Source organism: Centrocercus urophasianus, unplaced genomic scaffold, assembly GCF_019232065.1.
Source record: "Centrocercus urophasianus isolate 14NV4802_14NV808 unplaced genomic scaffold, USGS_Curo_1.0 seq_19, whole genome shotgun sequence".
Lineage (NCBI taxonomy): Eukaryota > Metazoa > Chordata > Aves > Galliformes > Phasianidae > Centrocercus > Centrocercus urophasianus.
In genome coordinates, this window is record NW_024884744.1 from 9797333 (window position 1) to 9814383 (window position 17051).

A 17051-nucleotide genomic window follows, 5' to 3' on the forward strand; every position below is an offset into this window, starting at 1 on the left:
CCCAAGGGAACCACTGTCCTCCCTTCCTGCAGACTGGGACCTGTCTTTTTCCTCCTTCCATTTGTGAAGGTGTCTTGGAGTTCAGCCGCCTCTGATTAGGGAGATGTTAACTCCCAATGCCTGGGAGGGAACTTCTTTCTAAGCAGTGGAGGGTTCAGGTAGGAGCACCATGCCTTTCAGTGGCTTCTGAATATTGAGATGATACTAACACCCTGCCTGTTTGGGTGCAGGCCCTCATTATGAGCAAGAAGTAATGAGGTGCACTGAGGATTACATTTTTGCCAGCTGGACGCTGACAAAGATGCTTCTTGTCTTCTTGTCTATTCACCCCTCATTTTTTGCTGAAATTGTACTTAAAGAACTAAGTTTTTTGTCATATGATGTCTTCTGCTCAAGCTTGTGAGATGAGTAGCTTATCCTAGACTGCAGAGGTCTTCTGTGGGGATATAGGGGCCCTGCATAGCCAACCCTTTCCTCTGAGAGGTTTGAACACCTCCGTTGCAGATCTTTGCCCTATAATAGAAAAGCTGAAGTAGACTTGCATATACCTTATCTTTTTGTAGAATTGAAGTGGTTGGTTTTCTGATAAAGAAACTGAAGCAGTCCAGAGTTCTCAGGAAGCTGAGATACACCTTTTGCCACATGCTCCCATCCCCCTGCCAGCTGAAATAGGAGGACCTCTCAACAGAGGAAACACGGGGAAGGGCAAGAGCTGGATCTGTGTCATGCAAGGGTTTAATTGTTTACTATCAGAGCAGGTTTGTCATGTCATGGGTGGTCTTCTGTTTTGTAACATGATACATAAAAGCTTGGGTGATAGCAGCACTGATAGTGGAACTGACATGATCCTTTGTAGGGTAGTGAATTGGAACTGTTACTTGAAAAAATCCTCCTAGCTTTAGGCAGAGGATCTGGACTGGCCCTCCGCAGTCATAGGGTATAGCTCAGAAATGAATGATTGAAACTGTATGTGGGTGGAATAATTGAATAATATTGTTTGTTAATAGACAGAAATGAAACCAGATGATGTTCTGTCTGCACAGCCTCAACTTCTGACGGTGCTGTGTGATACATCTGCAGAAATTAGGGTAGTCTGTGCAAAATTATTGCTCAGTAACATACTGTGGTTTGCACAGTAATGCGTTGGTACTGGACATCAGATTGTAAAATGGAGATGCAGTTTCTAATCCTTTGCTTAAATTGAGGATGAGTATTGGGGCATGATGTTTTTGCAGTTAGCAAATTATTAGTTTGCTTCACTTGGGAGGAAACCAATTCTAAATACTTTCTATAGTAAAAAGAAGTCAATGTAAAGGAGCAGCCATTGAAGTGAGGGTGGTTTTCTTGAATTGGTGACTATAAATGGTGGTCTTTTTTTTTTTTTTTTTTTTTTTTCTTCCACTTGTGGGGTGTTTTTTTTGTTGGTTTTGTTTGTTTTGTTTTGTCACCAACAACTGAGTTCTCTGCATTTCTTCTACCACAAGCAGACTATTTTACTGTCCTATTGCATGAATTCCTTAGGAGTGTATCTTCTTTCTTTTTACTTTCTTTTTAAAATTAATAAGTAATGGTTTTAAGTCAAGTGAAATTGCTCAGGGACAGGAGAAAGAAGACAAGCATGTAGAAAAACAAAAGGGAGCTTTGTCTGCCTCTGAAATGCATCCTTGCCCATCTGGTGGAAGCCTTTTGGGTTGCATCTGCCAAGTTATGCCTAGCAGAAGAGTTTTTCCTAGCATGGCCTTGTTTTACATGTTTCAGAAGCACTGCAAGATCCATGGGGAAGCAGGAAAGCTACGGATGTAGGATGTGAGAGGGTGTCTCCTGTAAACCATGTATTTTGTACTTTCCTTCCTTGGGAAGATGTTGGCTATGGGTAGTGGAGAAACTACTTATTTCATTATCGTGAAGGGCTGAATAAAAGCGGGTGTTGCCTGGCTCAAGGCAAATTTTAAGTTCTATTTACAAAATGTTCCCACTGAAAAATCTGGAAACGCTTCAGAAAGGAACTCTTGCACCGATGGATTTGTGCTAGACACTATTAAGCCCTGTTATTTTTCTGGCACTGCCTCCAACGCTTCTTGAGAATGTGCAGAGTAGGCAATAAAATGAGCGCAACTCTTTTAAAGCAAGGTTGCATAAATCATCTGAAAGGAGAGTAGCTTCTCATATACCAGCAGTAACGCTCCACTTCAGCCTCTCTAGTGGAGAAGGGAGCTCAAACTTTGTGTAGGTTGGCCTGGATTAGTGTCAAGTCACTTTTGGTATCAGATGGAATTAAGAGGAAAAACATTATTTTCCAAGAGTGTCAAAGTTCAACTTTTTTTTCAGTTGCACATGTTTTCTAGATTCTCTGCCATCGGCTGGCAGTGCCTTAACAACAAAATGAGACTGTGATCATTAGTGATACTTGAGTCCATCCGTAGTTAAGGATTTGAATGGATCTCTCCAAGTGAGTCGACTTGCCATTCTTCAAAAATGTCCTGATCTGTGTTGTGTTCTTGTATTATTTCGTAATTTATGAGAAATATTCCAGTCCTCACTCTCCCATGTGGAGCTTCCATCAGGGCTTTGCTTTGCTGTGAGAAGATGTTCCTGTCAGAGGGAATAGAGAGCAGCTTTTTCAATAGGGGTATACCATAGGATAAAGATTTAGCAGGGCAGCCAAAATATGCAGGCTGTTACTTGGCAGAAAGCTACTGAGAAGAAAGTGCGGTGAAATATAGGGTTGAACTTGTTTCTCTTAACCAGGCTGACTCCTGCAGAAGTTCTGATTTTTCTTCTAAAGAAAAGCTGATGAGAGATTTTCCTTTCCAGGTTTTGCTTAGCTGCCTGCCATTGCCTTCTGCACAGAAAAAATAGAGCAGCACGGGGTTAAAATTACTGCAGTCTTACTTTAAAGATAAATACTAAGAGGAAAAATCATAAGAAATATTGTTCAAGAAGGCTCTGATAAGTACATAGCATGTTTTAGTTCTCTGGTGTTGGCAGAGTGATGTTGAATCATCTTTGGTAGCTTGAGTCTAAACTTCGTTGTTGGAAAGCTCCCTTTTTCATAGGGCACAAGCAGTAACAAGAACGTGGGATGCTTTTTTGTTGTTTTTTAATTGTACCAGGTTTGAGTGATTTGGGAGTCGAGCCAAGAATGCTCACTGATATCTGGTATTTTTTTTTTTTTTGCAAATCCTCTACCTGCTGTTGTTTCACCTGGAGCCTGAATGGTACAACTAAAGGAGCAGTGTTTTAACCAGGATGTGCGTGTTGATGTCTAGAATAGATGGCTTGAGGTGCCATGTGTTTCTGAGGCTGTGCCCAGTCATCCTCTGTTTGGAAGTGGACCCAAGCAGCAAGGCTGAGCATGCTTGAAAATTAATGCATTGATTGGAGCCTGGCAGTCTCCTGGGATTGATTCCAGAGTTTGGATCCGGATTTAAACTTCCCCCCAAGGACTTTGGGAAGTGGTATACAAGGGGGCTGGTGAAATTTGAGATGAGTCCAACTTCCTCAAGATGGCAAGAAGATGAATGTTTTTACCAAGGGCAAGAGAGTGGGAGGAAACGCCCAGTTTAGGGAGAAATATTTTATGGTGGGGTAGTGTCTGGGAATGAAAGGGATGGATTGTGTCTCGGCAGATATGGATCTTCTAGTTTTAATCCACATCTAGGAAGTAAATACAAAGACTCTTGCTGACTTCTGGGAGCAGGGAGAAGGGAGGAGGTGCAGTGCTAGGCTTCTTGGGCATGCTGCTTAAGGGGAAATCCCTGCAGCGCAGAGCTCAAGTCCAGCTACATGAGGGACCTGATGTGTAGGACTGGTGTGGTGCCTCAGGAGCTGGTGTGAACAGAACTGTAGGAACTCTCAAAGTATAAGTATGCTGTTAATAAGCGTCAAGTCAGCCAGTGAATGTCTCTGCTATAAGGAGAGAATTAGTTAAACTTGCTTGGTTTTTATTTTTTAAGTAAACTTGTGTCTTGGTCATCAGAAAATACCTTTTGGGGGTGCAGTTGCTCAAAGTAAAGAATAAAATTCTGACAGGCTGCTCTGCAGAGATCAGATTCTACAAATTTAAGTTGTTTCTGAAATCATTAGTAGCCTCTGCAAGCCTTTACTGTGATTTCTTACACCACAGTTTTACTCTGTGTTTTTATTTTGTTGCTCCTTCAGGAGCATTGATGATGACTGAGTGGATTAAGTCAGTGGGTGAATTTCCTTTAACACCCCTTTCAGCAGCAGATAAGCATGCAAGAAGTTCTTGAAGAGGAAACTAGAAAATACACTGTCCGTGCTTGATCTAAAAAATATTAGTCATTTTGCAAGCAGGAAACTACTAGTTGAATAATAAAGTGAGAAAACTGCCTTTATTGGGTCACTGTGCTCTATGTCTGAAAGTATCTGAATATTCAGTTTGGAGGAGTAATGAGTCAAATATGAATGGAAACTGATGGGCATGCTGTCACCCAGAAATCTAGAACCCCTTTCTCTATTTTGCTGCTGAAACTGCACGCAGCTGCGGTGACCACAAATAACTAGAAATACCTTGCAGTTAGAAGCATTTACTAAACTAATGGAAACTGCTCTGAAAAAGTTCTCACTGTCTTGCTGACACGAGTGATTCTGTACTGAACAACAAACCTATCGACTTCTCAGTTCAGTGTCTCAGAGGTACATGGCCAAACCTGTGCCTGGCCCTAAGTGCTTGTGGCACCATTTGTTTTAGTGTGTGCTGAAGTCACAGCGAGGGAAATGCTGGAAGGTGATTTTGGTTGTTATTAGACACTGGAGGGTCTGTAACAGCTTCGTGGAAATTCTATGAATGCATTGTGGTAATGTTATTTAAATGGTTGGGAAAATATTCTGGAGGGTTGCAAGGCTGATGCAGTGAAGGCAGCGTGGAAGAAGCCCAGCCTTTGCATGCACTTCATGTGTACCTGCATGCACACTCGCCTCATTCTTAAAGGCTGGCTTCTGGGGTGTTCTGGTGTTGTACCTCTACAGGACAGGAGCTATTTTAATGTACCAGATAAAGCCATATGTTGGAAGACAAAGCCCTGCCTCCTTTTATTCTTTGCATTTGGGGCATAATTAGAATTTGGCAGCCAGTCCTCTCAATTTCCCCCACTCAATCTTAAAAGCTTCTCAGTCAGTGGTGCTGCTTGTGTTATTTGGTGTCTCAGGCTTTTTGAGAATGCCATCCTGTGTGTTCTGTTCTGGAGAGATGAGGTGGCCAAATAACATAGAAAACCCAGTAGATGTTCCTTTTAATCTATGGGGACTCTGGTGCCACAGTATAACCCTTATTCTGTGCTTGCTTTAACTTGTTTTAATTTGCCCTTTGCCCTCCTGTAACTCTTTCTGAATTCTTATATTCTGTAGCTGCACCATGCTTCAAAGAGTGGGTGTGGGGGTTTGTGTGGTTTCTTTGGCTTTTTTTAACTGTTTGATTTATTTAACTTGCAGATGATCTGAATTTCTCGTTCTGACTAAAATGTTACCTAGCTGAAGTATTCTACCTTGCTGGCTGAGAGCTGATGCGTTCTGGTTTTATTTAGCAAAACGACAAATTTGGGAGTTAACTGCAATCCCTGGTGCTGTTCTGACCCCGATTACTCATTGTCTTTGTGCCCTATGGCCATACTTTGGTTAGTGTCCGCTGCCTTTCAGTGTGGATGACACACAGATATCCTGTCCAGCCGAACGCTGCCCTCTCAGCGCAATAAAATGCTGCATGTCTGAAATGACTGATAACCATCAATGATTACCACTCAGTTAAGAGTTCAAGAAACAAGGCAGCTTTAATCAGCTACTGTAGTCTTCCTCTCCAGCTCACCCACCCCCCAATTTAGAATTTTAATCTGTTTGCCTGATATTTAAAGCTCACCTTTTTTCTTTGATCCGACTTCTGACCTTACTTACCAACCTGACACACAGCATTTCTGCCGCGTTGTGGTCCTGCAATCACTCAGCCGCTGAAATTAGGCAAAAAAAAAAAACCAACAAAAAAGCAACCAAAAAAACACCCCTTGCTTCTTCTGTTTTTCCTGTTGTAAGTCTGTTGTCTTCGGTTACATTCACATCTCTTGGGAGCATAAGGGGAGCCTTTCCAAATAGTCTGTACTTTCTGGCTCTTCAGATCTTTGTTGACATGATGTTGTCCAGCTGGTAATAGGAGAACATAGGGAAGCTCTTGGTCTCTGTTTTAGCCTTAGGAAGCTAAGTGTTTTGGGTTATAAATCAGTTTGCTTTAAAATCATGGAGTTCTCATGTCCCATTATGTCTGGCATCTCACAGAGATGATATGATATTTCTTCTTCCTCTGCTTGTGTGTTTTCTATTATATGCCACATAGATTGCTGAGCACAAACTGAGTAAAGAAATGACAGAATATGGTGCAAGAGGATGGATTTGGGGCTTTTTTCTATTTTAATGTGGCTACGTTTTCAAAATAACTAAGCATTGCCTAGATGCTCTAATGGAAGTCTGCATGAAATGATTTGGTGTTCAGTGATGAAATTGGTTTTGGTGCAAGGAGGTATTTTTTTAAGGACCTCAGTTTGGAGTCTTTTTTTTTTTTTTTTTTTTTTTTTTTCATTAAAGGCCTAAAATACAGCTTTTAGGAATTCAGTAGTAGTATTTTTATATGCATTGGAAAACAGTTAAAATACTTGAACAGTACAGGATATCCAGATTTACTGTGAAATGGGATGCACTGTCATCCTGATAATCCTTGAGTTAGACAAGCTCTCCTACCTGAACCTGTGGCAGGTGGTAGGAGCCAGGAATTACAGGCATTCCTGCTTTGGGCTGTGCTTGTTTTAAAAGCACCCTGCTTCTGGCTGAAAAATATTTCTTACTGAGCTAAAGTAAATGAATTAACCAAGGGGCAAAACTCAGAGTTTAGTTAGAAAGGAAAACAAGTACAGCTAGGGGGGAATAAGAAAACTCCAAAGCTTGCAGCCCTCTGGGCGCTCAGGAACTTGGGCTTGTGTTGTGTTTCATTGACCCGAGTTATTTTCTAAGCTTAAAAATACCTGCTTTTTTGAACTTCGACTCCTCACATGAGAAGTTCTGCTGCTGTTAACAGAGCTGTCTGAATAGAAACCTGCTGGTTGCAGTTTGCTGGGTATGGCCATTATAGTTGTGCCATGTGTGTTAACCTGAGGAGTACAGGTGTTGGATGACATGCACAATGGAATAGCCAGTGCCAGTGAAAATCAGCCAGGCTTTTCCTCTGCAAATAGCTCAGTCAATCCCAAATAAATTCCCTTCTTAGTAAAACAGGGCGCAGAAATACTTGTGCTCCCTGCTTTACAGGTGGGATTGAGCTGAGGAGATGTTAAACCTCTGGTTGTGCTGTGGCTGGTCAAAGAGCCGAGATGGGACTTGTTGACTGCAGGAACTCTTCTGGTCCAGTGAATCCCATTGTGTTGGAAGCCTGTAATGCTGCTCAGATGTGAAGCAGTCTCTTTTACTGGAATAAGCAGTAAAACTTAAGTCGATTTGATGTAGTGCTAAAGTCCATGACCTTTGATAAATAGAGCGTAGGTTCCCAGGCATTAAAGCTCATATCTTGGTTAAGTGTTGATCCCTTTGGTTCGACCAAAGGTATTTGGTTGCTCACTCTTCACGTTGAGTGCGTTATCGTTTTATCTGAGGGCTTCTAAATGTTTGATGTATTTAGCTGTGCTGTTAGTCTGGAAGGAAGCCTCTTCAAAATAGCCCACTGGATTTGTTTCCACTTCAGAAGTAGAGTTGGAGGAGCATGGAGGCTGTGTGACCTGCTGCCAGCACCGTGGCCCTCAGCAAGAATCTGGGCCTGAGCTGCTGTTGCAGCGACTCTGTGCTCCTTCTTCATGGCCAGGAGGGGACCGCGTCCAAACTGATGTGTTCCTCCTGAAAGATGTGCAGTCCCGAGCTCTTTCTCACAGGTCTTTATGAATCACTGGTTCAGAAGGTTTTTTTTCAGTCTTTCTTGTTGAGAAAAGAGGCTAGAGATTCAAAACGAAATCATACATCTCATTGTGATGAGTTAGATATCTTTCAGCTTCAGCTCTGATCTTAGCTGAGGGGCATGGGTGGAACCCTTAATTTCTTGGCACTTCTTTGTAATGGCACAAGCACTTTGCCTACATTGGGTGTTGTATCAGCTGCCTTCTGAGCAACTGACAAAGCTGCACAGTTCTGCACTCAGCAGGATCTTGATTAATAATTATGATAGAAGCACTTCTGTTGAGCTTAAGTGCTTTATTTCCACCTTCTAAGCCTTTCTTTGGAAAGGTCTGGAAAACTAAGTTGGTGTAAATCTATCTTGATAAGCTTAAGGTGTCTGTCTTCTATTTTGGATAGGCATCAAGCACTTTGGAAAACATTTATCCTGCTGCTCCTAGAAGATCTCTTCTCCATCAGGAATCTGAATCTGAAATATCACTGTAACCTTCAACTGGAAGCCTTGGTGCATCAGTTGTGGTGCAGTTAAGGACAAAGCACCAGAGTAGTAAAACGCCTTGCAAAATCTTGTTGCTAATATCTGTGGAATTTTGCTATATTGATTTTGTAATCTTGTGTCTTGGGAGAATAAGCCCCAATCGTGGTGTTTTGCAAGGCTTTCTCGGTAGCTGGACAGTGCTTTTTAGCCATCTAGGCCCAGTGGCTAAAAGCAAAGACTAAGTGTAGATGCGTGTTCCTATGGAGACGTGGAGAGGGGTTTTGACAGGTAGGGATGCAGCCAGCAGTGTTTTCTACGTGTGAAGCTGGTGAGTTTTCCATTGTTTCAAGTGGAAAAATACCAAAGCTGTGAGATACTGATAACTGAGTAGTTAATGGCTAGAAATGTGTTTTTTGGTTGAGCTTTTCTGTGTGTGTGTGTGAAGTCTCTTTGTAATCACTTGTGTGACTTCCTTCATGCAGTAGTAATGGGAGGATCTCTTTGCAGATGCATCTGTAGCTTTACCTTTTAACATGTTGGATTGTAAAGTGAGGAGCACTCGTTCTGTAGAGGAGGCTCTCAATTCGGGTGATCTGGGGAACCTTTCTGGGCACACCAGCTCTGCCTTGTGCAGTGCAGCATTTGTATTGCCCTCTTGTGGCAGATGCCCCAGTGCAGCTGGATTTGGGATTAAAGAATTTTGCAGCTTTTTCAATTCAGCAGCATCTCCAGTGAAACTGTGGCTTTGCTTGTCCAGAAGTGTGAGTTAGCATGAAAACCTGAAAGCAGAGCCGATGGGATGTAGGAAGTGAAACTGGTAGCTCAAGATATGTTATTGAAATGATGTTCCAAAAGACGTAATCTAGGATATAATTGTATCTCTCTAATTATTTGCAGTTAAACTTGCCTGAAGGTTTTGCAGTGTTTTACTGGTTATTAATGATTCCAGAAACTTGGTGGGGGGGGAACAAAATAGAGAACAAAGGCTTAAGAACTTGATAATCTGTGCTTTCAGCTCTGCATGCTTGCCATTTCCAACCAGCTAGCACTCTTGCTTTGCCAGGCATCATTGTTGGGGCTAGATCCCGCAGTCATTTCAAACGACCATACACAAAAACCGGAATGTGACCTAAATTTTGGGCCATCAATGTAGGCAAGAATCTATTTCTGAATTAAACACAGTTGTCCTTCTTTCTGTATGGTGAGGGGAGGCTGTGTGTGTTCAGATACATGCCCAGCAGCAGACTCCCTTGGAGGGTGATGCCTTGCAGCTGTGCCCACCACCCTTGATGTCTTTGTTCTCACCGGTGCTCACAGGCCTCAGCCTTGCTGGGCCAGAGCAGTTTTATTGCAGCAGGAGCTGCTGTACGGGTGGATTCCAGCGTGCGCCTTCCTGGGCCTGCTGCCCCTCTAATTGTTGTGTTGTCAGGAGGCGTGTGCCTCCAAAAGCCTTATCTGATTCCTCCAGAGGCCTTGCAAGCAATTCAGATGTTGACCCCTCGAGCGCACACAGCTCAGCTTCGGGGCATAGCTGGCAGGTTTAGCTCAAAGCCAGCAAGCTTGCTTTGTCACCAGGGCGGGAGCACCTGTCTGGGGAGGGGATGAGGGGCCGGGGAAGGTGAAAAGCTGGTGGGACTCAAAGGGGAGAAGGGAAGGCCAACAGCTGATTGTGTCAACGCTGGGATAAATGCGAGGAGATTAATAGTTATTTAAAGAGCAAATGGGGACATGGCATTTGGCTGTGGCATGTGAGCATATAAATGTGGTGGAATGGCTGCTCCTCTGGTAACATTTAGACAGATGGTTCCTGGACTGAATGGAATGTAAAGGATCTTTCATTCTCATAAGGATATCTTGAATTTTAATGGGGTACTTTTTTTTTTTTTTAATTGATGTCCAGGCAGCACCCTCAGCATTTCCTGATGGTGCTGTCTTGTTAACATCAGCTGGCTGTTTGGTCATCCTTCCCCACAGTTCTGAGTAGCTTGGGATTGGAAGGAACAGTCTAAGTGAAAGCTAAAGCACTATTGTTTTGCTGTCTGTCTGAGCTGCTGTAGGAGACTGTTTTCATCACAGTTGCCTTTTCATCATTGGACTGGTTAGGGAGTGTGTCTGATGCTAATCTCCATGAGAAATAAAACAACTGAGCAGTATTCTTGCTGTTTTTTTTTTTTTTTTTTTTTTTTTTTTTTTTTTTTGAGGAGTCTTTAGGTGTTGTTAGGATCAGGGGTGTGGGACTAATTTAGGGTAAATGATCCCAAAATCTGTTCTGTTGTTTATTTGTACGATGCAGAAGAAGGATGGAGAGGTTGGGTTTCTTGTGTGTGTGTGTATATATATATATATATTTTTTTTTTTTTTTTTAACTGAATGCAAAAAACATTGACCAACAAAAAGAATGTTCCTGGCACTGCAGATCAGCATCTGGCTCCAGCAAAAACACAGTCTGTTAAATAGGTCTTGGTTGTTGGATTGCCTGTGCAGGTAAGATATAACGGTCATCTGCTTTGCTGAAGCTGCAATCTCTCCTTTGAGAGGAAGATCCAGTCTGGGTTGTTGCCTCCTGTGACAGCTACTTAGTGTGCTTTGAGCCCAGTTGTGGGCTCAGCCATCTAACACAAGTACTGGGTCAGCCACTGTCTTCTCTTCTGCTCCAGATGGGGAAACTGAGGCAGCGAGGGTAAATTACTAACCTGAGGCAACAAAGTCGCTGCTTCACCCAGGATTAGGGCTCAATATGTAATTGCTTTTATTACTCTGCTGCCTGAAGGCCTTAGTCAAAGTGAAGGCCCATTAAGTGGAGTGCTTTTTACATAGCGAGGAGCAATCCTTGCCCTGCAGACCTTGCAGCCTGAAGTAGGCCATGGGTGGAGGGGGAGGCAAAGTGGTTTGTCTAAGGACACAGCGTGCTGCTGGCAGGGCAAGGGAGAGATCCAGCCATCCTTCCTTTGCTTGGTTTCTCTGCAGACCATCCCATAATGAGTTCCCTACGTTGTTCTCTACCAGATCTTTTCCTTCTCCTAGTAGCAAGCCGTACCCTTTGTGGTAGGTCCTGCGTGCCTCACTGAAGACCCAAGAACACCAGTCTTGCCTTGGGCCTTTAATTAAAGGCTCAATGGTATAGCAGCCTTTTCCAGGGATATTGAGCAAGGAAGAGTTCTGTGGTGGCTTTACCACCTTCTTTTGAAAGGACAGCTGAGAGTGCACAGTTCCTGAGCACAGGGAGGGCATTTATCCTTGGAAGGGAACCATCTGTTCTTCCATGATTGAAATGACTGGAGAAACAGGTTGTGTGCCTTGTCCATAGTCTGTGGGGAGTTCAGTAGATAGCCTTTCATTCCCTTATTCCCTTACAGATCATGATGAGCAGTGATGTGGTACTTAAAGCTGTGTGTGTGAACCAGAATCCTGCCTGTGATACTTTCTTGTCCTTGGGTTTCACAGTCTTACAATTGATGTTCAAGGAAACTTACCACTTTTTTTTCTTTTCTTTCAAGGAATCTATCCACTTTTATCATACTTTGTTTCACTTCTCCCTCCTTTGTCAGAAGGATCCTGGTTTACTGAGTTGTTAGATTACAGGAGGGCATTGAATGGGTTTGCTCATTCTTGTTGCCCTTCTCTGAATTTTTTTTTTCCCCCCCTCTCAACTCTTGGAGGTGCAGAACAAGGGCTGTGTATAGTCTTTAGGACATCTGACTTCTCTGCTAAACTCTCTGATCTAACCTCTGTATTTCTGTACTTTGTCCTGTAGCCTTCTTTTTTGATGTTTTATTTGTCATTTGTAGCTGGAGGATACTTTTGGGGCACAACAGTGTCTGCTTAAGTGCTGTGTGGTGTGCAGCTGCTGATGCTGTAGGCACTCAGGGAAATGTTGCATGCAGTGAGCTGCTCCTGCTTGGTATGATACCTTCAGTTCCTCTGTGCTGCTGTCTGTTTTCTGGCTACAGTCATGGTTTGAAGGCTGTGCACCTTTGCCAATGGCGTAGCAGTGCAGTTACCACTTGATACAGGTGTCCAAAATGTCAATATGCGTGGTGGGATCTGATCTACAAGGAGTAGTCTTTAGGTAGAACACGAGACCATGAGACAATGTAGCCTTGTGCATGATACAGCTGGTTTCACTGTAACAAAACGATGATTTGTATCAGGTACTAGCCTTCCCTCCACCTGGTCTGGGTTTGGGTGTTGTTAGACACAGGGATCCTGCCCCCTGTGATGGCTCGCTGCCCTATGAATCACCTCTTCATTGTGTGCATGGTGTCTTTTTTTCCAGCTCTGTTCCATACTGTTGATCTACTGTGTGGCTGCATGAAGCTTTACCTCTTTGTCTTTCAGTCACTGATGGAAAATGGAGTATCTTCTCTGCAAATATCCTTCCTTATTGAATGACACGCACAGGGTGGTGCTGAGATCATGATGTCCACGCTGCGTCAAGCTGGTCCTTGCTAACGTTCCTTCTGTGCATTTCTTTGCCTCTAGCCACAGTACACGAACCTGGGGCTCCTAAACAGCATGGACCAGCAGATTCAGAATGGCTCTTCCTCTACCAGCCCCTACAACACGGAGCACGCGCAGAACAGCGTCACGGCCCCTTCGCCTTACGCCCAGCCCAGCTCCACTTTTGATGCCCTCTCGCCCTCCCCAGCCATCCCTTCCAACACAGACTACCCGGGACCTCACAGCTTTGATGTATCATTTCAACAATCCAGCACAGCAAAGTCTGCAACGTGGACGGTAAGGATGCAGCACAGCCTCGCTCCTTCGTTGGCTTCAGTCCTGTGGCCAATGGTGACACTGCTGTTCTGATACATATCCAGGCTTGTGCAAGAACAGAGTGACCTGTGTCCTCTTAAGTGCATGACATGTCACACAGAAGGGAGAGATTTATCTTGGCTGCTCTGGGAGGGTGTGGTGGGAATTGAACCCTCAGTAATATTACTAAATCCCAGGTGAATAAAATGCCTCGCAAAAAGACAGTCACTTAAAGACTGTGTGATGAAACAGTGTCTCTCTTATTTAAGTGTAACATATTGAAGTTAAAACCTGGGATGGGCATAAAGATGGCTTCAGAGTTTCCCATGGCATCCTTCATCCATGGGTATGTGTTAGGTTCCATGTGCGGGGCTGTGCCAGTAGGACAGAGGTACAGGATAGAGGTGGTTTGCCCTGATCTACTATTAATATTTTTCTAAACATAAAAATTTTCCTTAGCCGGTGTGGTTTAGGGCTCTAGAGTAGAGATTCTTTAAGATAGCAATATTCTCCATTGCTAAGATGTTCAGTATTTGTCTTCCACTGCTTCAAGCACTCCAAATCAGTGCAGTGAATAAACCCCTGTGTGGTGAGTGAGGAGAATTAGGTAAATTGAACCTTGGTCCTCTGAATAACACTAGAGTTAGATGCCTAAATCAGGTATTACCAGTAACCCCTGCTGTGCTTGGTAATTAAGGAAATCAGATTTGAATCCCCAGTGGAGGGAACCAATTTATTTTTATTTGTTTTTTGTTTTTTTGTTCCTTCAGATGTACGTATTGATTCTTCTAGCAGCAGGTCGAATCTCAGCTTCCATCATAGTATGATTTGTCTTACTTTTCTTCACTCGAAGCTGTTTTGAGTATCTCACTTTATGGTGACTTTATTTAATGATATCAGATTATCCAACACTTGTTTTCTGTCTTTAAAACTACACAAACAAAAGCAGTGAGTTGCAGGGATTTTTAATTTAAAGTGCTTTTTGGGTTTTGTTTTTTTTCTGTTTTTTTTGTTTTTTACCAAAAATGAAGCACATTTGCTTTTCTTCCTTTCCATATTTAGTCCAAGGAACTCCTTTGGTCTCAGAGTAAATACAGTCTAGAAACTGCAACTGGCCACTGCTGGTAGGAAACACTGTAACCTGCATGCTTCTTATTGGACAGATGGGAAGAGATGTTGTGTAATAATAAATCAGTATAAAATTGCATCTTTCATATGTAAAAGTTTTTAAGTAAACTTTTGTCTGAAACTGGTAACGATACCTTTGTTTAAAGGGTATGTTTCACAGAGTTGAAATGTTTTGTCTGGTCAAGGGCAATTTACTTATTTCTTTACGGATGAATCTGTGGAAGTCCAAATGAAGTTGAAATGCATCTATTCTTTATCTGTACTGGCTGTGATGTCTTGTTGTAGTTCATGCTTTTCATGTCCAGGTTTCTCCACTTGCACTACACTATTTATTTTCATTCCCCTTTTGAGTAAGGAAATTGTCAGGTCTGCTTTCCATTTCTCAGGGCAAGAAAATGCTGCCCTTGGATTTTTGCAGGCTGCTGTGGAGAGGGTCCTTTGAGAGAGATATGAAAAGACATTCTCTTTTGATAAATATAGTACAAAGAATTATCTAACGCAGCTGCAGGGAACAGGAGTGTTTGATGCTATCCTTTCAACTATGAAAAGTGGTCTTTTGAAATGAGTTTTGAACGTCAGTGGTAGGCTGTTCCAGAAGAGCTGAAGACGAGCTGCTCGCAAGCGTGAAGTTGAGCAAGCACTTGAGGGAATTCACTGCAACGACAGCAGCTCTTGGGGGTAGAAGTGAGGCTGAGATTTAACGTGGATCTAGGTAGTAGTCAGATCAGATTGCATGGTGGTCGCTTTCTTTTCTTTCCTTGGGGGCAAGCATTTTCCATTTTCTTTATCCATGATGTGAACCGTGCGACAGGCACGTGTGTAGCCTGTAGCTGTTGCAGTCTGTGGCACAGGAACGAGCCTGTATGTTTTAGTCAAGGAGCAACCTCCAAAACAGCTCTGTTTGTGGAGGAGTGTCCTGGTGTCCCTGTGCTGAGCCTAGAGCTGCTTGTGCAGGAGCTGTGTGTATGCAGTGGCTGACAGTCTTGTGGTGGCTGCCGGGGACCTTCAATCTATGTTTCACACTTGAGCATCTTTCCATCTTCAGAGCTCTGCCCTTGTGCTAATTAATCCACCAACTCATTTCACATGGGCTGTTGAGCAGTTGGTAATGTGTTCGACAGCTTTATCAGCGGGGTGGGTGTGGAGGGACTTGGAGGTTCTCTCCTGCTGCTGTCCTGAGAAATGTGGAAACACGTGTGAAACGTTGATGAAAGAAGGATTGCCCCATCCTCACAGCAGGAGCAAGTTCTCTGAGTTGCTCACTAGCCTCCCCCCCCCCCCAATGTGACTTCATGTGCTTTGATTAATGCCTGTCGTCATCTTCTTTTTTAATGATGGATTAGGAACCTACCCAACTGGAAGAGTTTCTTCCACAGCAGTGACCTATTAAATGTTTAATTACTAGATGGCCCCACCCTTATTAAGAGTCCAAAACTTGAAAGCCTTGTTTCTTAGGGTTTTTTCCTCTTGCATTCCCCAGGGTGACAGCGTTAAGGAAACTTGTGTCTCACTTTCCCCACTTTGGGAGTGGATGAGTGAGGCTGACCCACCTTGCCCTGCTAGGAGGGCTCAGTGGGGGCAGGCAGTGAATCTCGAGTCTTGGCTGACAGGATGCTTTGCTGTAGCTCATCTGAGTTTGTTTGGAGCTGAGTTGTGTTGGATTAGGTCATGGGAGAGCAAAGGCTGGCAGCCTGGGTGGAAGACTTTGGTTATTTCCCCTGAAAAAGCAAAGGTGCTTTGGGAGGGTTGGAGATCTGTGAAGATGCTTCAGGCTTTTTGGTGCTTAGCTTCTGAGGGAAAAATGATCTGAAATCAGACATAGTTATCCCAGGGTTATTTCTGGAAGTGGGAGAAAGGGGGGGGGAAAGCTAGGTCTCTGCAAGCAGCCCCAAATTCTACTCGTACCCCTCCAAACCTGTTTTGTAGTATGGTGATGTTTTCTTTGGGGCAGGTTTGTTTTCACAGGGCAGAGGACACCCTGTGCTGAGTCAGCGCTGTTCATGTAGGATAAGCGGGGGAAGAGATGAATGTAACACTGGGAGGGCTGCTTCTCTGCTCAGGTTTGTGATGGGCTCCTAACTCAAGGGGGGAAGGAGCTGGCCAAAAACTGCAGAGAAACACCAGTTGCTGCTAGGTGAGAGTGATTTCTTATGCATGAGCAGTTTGCTTTGAAAATATTGCAGATTTTCTCTGTGAAGTCTTTCATGACCTTAAGTAGGAATTCCAGTAAAACATGCTGTCTAATCAGGTTAGCTGTTCATTTGTATGCAACGTTGAACTAATTAATGATGACAAATTGAGATTGGATTGCGGAGGACTTTATAAGCATCCTTGATTATTTTTTTTTTAATTAATGACCTGAGAACACAAGAATATAACCAAGTTAATCAGTCTTTTCAGAAGGAAAATCTTTAACGATTGCCACTCTCTTTCAGTCTTTAAAAACAAAAGCCTTGATAATCTAAACTGAACAGAGCTTCTCACATGCATACAGGGGTTGGGGGAGCTCTTCCTGCAGTTTAAGCTCGCTGAAAGCCAGTAGTGGATCAAGCAGCTATTGCTTGGTAGGCAGAAGGTCGTTAAGTCTGAGAGAGAAGCCCTATGAATTTGGTGAAATTAGGTGAAGCTTATCCAGAACTGTGCGTCATGTATTGTGGGATACTTCCTCTGTGAGAATTCTCATATACCTGGGCTTGTGAGATCTCCTCCCATTTCTGCAGCAGAAGCAAACAAGGCGTTTCAAAAGCGT

The 17051-nt window shown here is 43.3% G+C and overlaps 1 protein-coding gene across 1 annotated transcript in view; it reads left to right on the top strand.

Annotated features, from left to right (window-relative positions):
- The window catches only part of TP63 (tumor protein p63), a 93126-nt gene that overhangs the window by 34234 nt on the left and 41841 nt on the right, over nucleotides 1–17051 (top strand). The window contains exon 4 of the mRNA XM_042820745.1: nucleotides 12902–13156. Within this exon, the coding sequence (XP_042676679.1) occupies nucleotides 12902–13156 (255 nt within the window). The remainder of the gene's footprint in view (nucleotides 1–12901; nucleotides 13157–17051) is intronic.